Source organism: Otolemur garnettii, unplaced genomic scaffold (assembly GCF_000181295.1).
Source record: "Otolemur garnettii isolate 467f Iridium unplaced genomic scaffold, OtoGar3 scaffold00028, whole genome shotgun sequence".
Classification (NCBI taxonomy): domain Eukaryota; kingdom Metazoa; phylum Chordata; class Mammalia; order Primates; family Galagidae; genus Otolemur; species Otolemur garnettii.
In genome coordinates, this window is record NW_003852423.1 from 5695307 (window position 1) to 5697288 (window position 1982).

At 40.6% G+C, this 1982-nt stretch overlaps 1 protein-coding gene across 1 annotated transcript in view; it reads left to right on the forward strand.

Annotated features, from left to right (window-relative positions):
- GPNMB (glycoprotein nmb) overlaps positions 1 to 1982 on the forward strand; it is a 36240-nt gene that overhangs the window by 8174 nt on the left and 26084 nt on the right. The window contains exon 2 of the mRNA XM_003788604.3: positions 967 to 1119. Coding sequence (XP_003788652.1) covers positions 967 to 1119 — 153 coding nt within the window. The remainder of the gene's footprint in view (positions 1 to 966; positions 1120 to 1982) is intronic.

Consider the following 1982-nt stretch of genomic DNA (forward strand, 5'->3'; position numbering starts at 1 on the left):
GGTGCCTGTGGTCCGAGCTACTTGGGAGGCTGAGGCAAGAGACTCGCTTGAGCCCAGGAGGTGGAGGTTGTTATAAGCTGTGAAGCCATAGCACTCTACCCAGGGGGATAGCTTGAGGCTCTGTCTCAAACAAACAAACAAACAAACATTCTGCCCAACAAATGTAAACTGCACAAGCATATATGGAACATTAGCCAAAATAGAATATATTATGGACCATAAAAAAATCGCTTAATGGTAGGCTCCCGATACTAGGATATATCTCTTAGATCCTCGAGGACTTTCTGAGCCTGGCATTCCTTTAGCCAACTGAGTAGTTCAGAAGGGGAAAAAATGCAAATACTGGCCTGAAAGTGCTTGGCATCCTAATATGATAACAAATCCAAATATTCAGAGGATATGTATTGAGAAGCCAAGTGATGGTTAAGAAATAAGGTTTTCAAAATTTTCTCTGATTCATTTTTTCTGATTCATTTTCATTAGTTACATGGTAACTAATGGTGCTGAAGATTGAGGTGAGGAAGAAATTAGGGAAGACTTATAGTAATATTTAAATGGATTCTTGAAGCAAGAGTAAGTGTGAGCTAGGCGAACAAGAAGAAAATGGGCATAACCAGGCAAAAGAAGTGTTAAATTCTCTAATGATCATCTAATGATCATCTAATCATCAATCATCTAATCATCAATGATCATTAGATGATCATTAGAGAATACCTGTAGGCCAGGCCCAGTGGCTCACACCTGTAATTTAAAGTACATACATAAAGAGGTAGGGTCTGAATGCTTGTATTCAAAGTATTTTCAGTAGGCCTTTTTTTAAAGCACCCTCTATTTACTTGAGATAGTGAATGGATCATGAATGCACTTTCCAGCAGTATGAAATGAAAAGCTTCTTTAAACATTAAATACATACTAAATGAAGAATGTCATAGACTAAATGATTTGTTTTTCAAATATCAATTATAGAATTTCATGATGCGCTGGGCACTGAAAGACTTCCTGGTTATGTGAGGGAGCACAACCATTTACATGGCTGGTCTTCGGATGAAAATGAGTGGAATGAAAATCTCTATCCGGTGTGGAAGAGGGGAGATGAGAGGTGGAAAAACTCCTGGAAAGGTAAGTCAAAAGATTCATCCTAAACAACTGTAACTTGCAGAGACTTAGATTACGTGGCTCGTGTTTCTGTGAATGACTGCACTTTAGTTACCAAGCAGGTGATGCCTGGATCTGGCAATCTTTCCTTCATCCTAACATTAATCATTTTCTAAGCCATACAATAATGTTTAATCTCTTTAGAAATTTCCAAATTGGGAGCTCTTGGAATATATTGAAGAGCACACAGGTTGTCCTTAAATCTACTGAACTAATGTGGGAATTGGTCATCTTCAGAAGGCCTCTGACCCCCACTAGAGCAGTTTCTGACCATATCAAAGTTATGTTTTAAAGTGAAAATCTTTCCTTTCAAATAAAAGAGTGAGTCCTTCAGCCAATGGTTTTGAGATTTAAAAATATAAACTTCAAAACTTGTTGGGCAGTGCCTGTGGCTCAGTGGGTAGGATGCCAGCCCCATATACTGAGGGTTCGAACCCAGCCCTGGCCAAACTGCAACAACAACAAAAAATAGCCAGACGTTGAGGTGGGCGCCTGTAGTCCCAGCTATGCAGTAGGCTGAGGCAAGAGAATTGCCTAAGCCCAGGAGTTGGAGGTGGCTGTGAGCTGTGACGCACTCTGGGAGGCCAGGGCAGGTGAACTGCTTGAGCTGAAGAGTTCAAGACCAGCCTGAGCAAGAGTGAGACCCTGTCTCTACTAAAAATTGAAAAACTGAGGTAGTAGGATTGCTTGAGCCCAGCAGTTCAAGGTTGCTGTGAGCTATGATGACACCATGGCACTCAATCCAGGGCAGCAGAGTGAGACTCTGTCTCAATAAATAAATAAATAAATAAATAAATAAAATATGGCTCGGGGCCTATAGCTCAACC